Below are 3,282 nucleotides of genomic sequence, written 5' to 3'. Positions count from 1 at the left end.
TTTATTAGCGTTTAATAAACAATGCAAATGTTGGACTTACTTGTTAGAAGTTGCAGGAAAACGGAAAATTTAAATAAAATGTACGTCGCTTGTGTCCCGTTCACTGAGTGAAAACAAACATTGAACTGTGAATCGTTTTGTAACAAAAATTTTATAGTCCTATATAATCCTTATCATTGGAACGTTATCAAGTTGTACGCATATAAACATAAAACCGATGCAAATTTAAACTGAATTTAATGGAAATTGGAGCTGTAATGGACCCATCTAATTAACAACAATTGTTTTAATTCGTTCTTTATGAGGAGAAGGGGAGAGTTAATGAATTTGCTGAAACTAACGAGGAAATTTCATTAAGGCCACGGAAATTGGACGTTTGGCAAATGCAATGCCAACTTTTTTGTACTTCGTTAACTTTTCTTTTTGCTCCAATTCTTCGTCCTTTTACAACGAGATTACCGTAGATCCTGTAACGCCCTCGTACATTATTGCAGTTTGTAATTTATTGTTTCTTGATTTATTGATATTGCATTATAAGTATTTATTGTACTTTCAAAGCGGCAATCGCTATTTATTTTATGTTACTCATACATTATTAGAAACATTTAAATAGCCTTCAATCACGCAGCATTTAAAAATTGAATACATATATTTAGTAAAAATCTTCTTTTTTTTAAAAAACAAAAACACGTTATTATTAAACAAAAAATAAACTGAACGGAAAAACCTACGGTCAACAGCCTTATACATTTTTATTATTTGTTTATTTAGCCATACAAATATATTTTTATATATTTGAAAGTCACTGCACTAAATCAGCAATTAGTTTATTTGTTACATGGAAATAATTGATGTTCGATTTAAGTAAATATTATATTTGATCCTACATTACCCACGGTTGCATATTACAAATTATCGAGAGAAATAAAATATTTTGTTTATTATAAACACTAATAACAGCAGGAATCAAAGTCTTCTCATTATATCAGCAAGGACGCATGTTTATTGATATGATTAATAAGAGAAATCTCTTATAAATTAATAATATTGTTTAATGAACGCTTACATAATTATAGAATAGATTATTTAATTAAGAATAGATGATTCAGTTAATTTGGTGATAACTCTGTAAATTATCAGAATAACATTAATTCATGTACATAGAATATATGGAATAACAAGACGCACCTTTTTATATAGAATATTTTCACATAATTTAATACACAAACATACATAAAAATTAATACAGTAATATCTATAATAAATCGACTTCGATCAGCCCGGATTCACGATAATTTTAATTGAGCAAAATACAAATAAATTTTATATATAAGAAACGGTTTATTGTTATGCAGTTTTAAAGTCCTCAATTAGTCCGGTTACAAACAGTTTGAAATATTGGCTCAACCGTTACAAAGAGAATAGATCTTCTCATCCTTATTTATATACTATATAATATGAATAATCATAATTAGCAACTGAATTAATTAATTTAATTCCTAAATAATATTTTTATTAAATATAATTATGGATGTCCTGGTATAATTACGTTATTAATCGATAATTATAATTAAATATTAAAATGTTGTTGTTTTCAGAAGTATACTTACAATCGCTTAACGTTCCAAAATTTGCGGATTTTGACTCGTATAGTGAAACAATTTTACCATATAAACTAAAGTAATTTTTCTTACAATTTATTTTACTCGTTATGCGAGGTTTCCACTGTATATTAAATGTCATGTAATATTTGAACCATATGTTAAAAGCATTGGATATATTTACTATAAGTACTACAAATTAAATTACTTGTGTTTCATTGATTATACTAATTGATGCATTGAATATCTTTAAAATATATAAAATGATTAATTTATGAATTATAATACTAGTTAAATTACCTTAGAGAATCGGTCGAATATGAAGTTAAACATGTTTCTTCTATTCACGACAACCTGTTCAACGGATGACACCGAGCGTTGTGTACACCTTGTATTTGTTGTGGGTTTAGGAGATGCCGTTCAAGGGATGCCTCCAGGATGGATCTGGCTGTAGTGAGTAAATCCCGGTGGAATCGCGCAGACGATGTATGTGGTTCGCGATTTATTCGGTCGTGTCTCCCTGGATGTAGTGCAGCTTCACACAAAACAGTCTGCACCGGATCCACAACAACATTTGTCCCTTTCGCTCCAACAGATCCTTCCTGCTACATGCCCTGCTGCTCCTGTTTATTCCTCAAAGCGCAAACGCCTCCGGTTTCTCATTGTTTCGCCTTTCATTGTAAACGTTCCATGGATCGTAATTTAATATTACGACGGCACTAAAACATCATTTTCCAGTCAATAATTTTCGTAGCGTCTTCATGGAAATATACATTAAATTGATCAGTAAAATGAACACATAAAAAATATGCTTATGTAAGCATGCAATGCAAAACGCAATAATTATTTAAACGTCTGGAATAGTTTGAATCCAATTAAACGTATGTTCAACATACCGCATAATTATACTTGCAACGACATACCAATAAATTAGAAGAAAAAAATGTAATACGTTCATATTATACCATTAATAAATTGAAATATAGAACAAACTTAAAATTATTAATTTCATTTATGATATATTATTATTTTTATTTATTTATTTATGTATAATTGTTTCAGTAAATATTGTTATTTGTTTAATAAACAAAGAAAAGTTAAAAAATGTACGCCCAAGACGTTGCGTAATACTTTAGGAATATTAGAGCCTGACTCACGGGAGTCAAATTACCAATTATAATAATTGAAATCGATTGTCGACTTATACTTACTTATACCGCAAACGTGGTTCTCACTCTACTCAATAAAGTAAAAAAATATGTAAAATTGAAATTATTTGTAACTCAAATTTGCAGATTTATATAACGGAATTTTTATTCCGATGCAAAATTACTTCGTTAAATAAATATGTGGCGTTGCCTTAGTAACTTTATTGATATTCATTTTGAAAATGTTAAATAGGGTATATTGATTAAATTAATAATTTATCGTCAATTACTTTGATAACCAATTAAACGTAGTAACATAATATTCCATATTAACGATTACATTTTTAATTTAATATATTTAACGTTTAATATCTACTATAATTATAAATGAGTATGTTAATCATATTCACATATTAACAAAATTGATAATTATTTTCTGATTATTATAATTGTTTCCTCGGTAGAATTAACTAAATTTGTTATTAATATTTTCGATAATTGAATTTTCTATTATGAATACAGCTAGGCATAAA

The 3,282-nt window shown here is 27.9% G+C and overlaps 1 protein-coding gene across 2 annotated transcripts in view; it reads right to left on the bottom strand.

The window, feature by feature from the left end:
* LOC108569545 (dopamine N-acetyltransferase-like) overlaps nucleotides 1–2,211 on the bottom strand; it is a 13,975-nt gene extending 11,764 nt beyond the window's left edge. Inside the window, exon 1 of one of the 2 annotated variants that reach the window (XM_017931132.1) lies at nucleotides 1,902–2,211. In XM_017931132.1, coding sequence (XP_017786621.1) covers nucleotides 1,902–1,934 — 33 coding nt within the window. In that variant the 5' untranslated portion in view covers nucleotides 1,935–2,211. Of the gene's footprint in view, nucleotides 1–40; nucleotides 242–1,901 lie in introns of those variants that run through there. The other variant, XM_017931133.1, reaches the window with a different exon arrangement.
* Between the last annotated feature and the right edge of the window lie 1,071 nt (nucleotides 2,212–3,282).

Source organism: Nicrophorus vespilloides, unplaced genomic scaffold, assembly GCF_001412225.1.
Source record: "Nicrophorus vespilloides isolate i.1.1-1 unplaced genomic scaffold, Nicve_v1.0, whole genome shotgun sequence".
Taxonomy (NCBI): domain Eukaryota; kingdom Metazoa; phylum Arthropoda; class Insecta; order Coleoptera; family Silphidae; genus Nicrophorus; species Nicrophorus vespilloides.
Note: the sequence above shows the minus strand (reverse complement) of the source record. Positions and strands in the feature narration are given on the sequence as shown.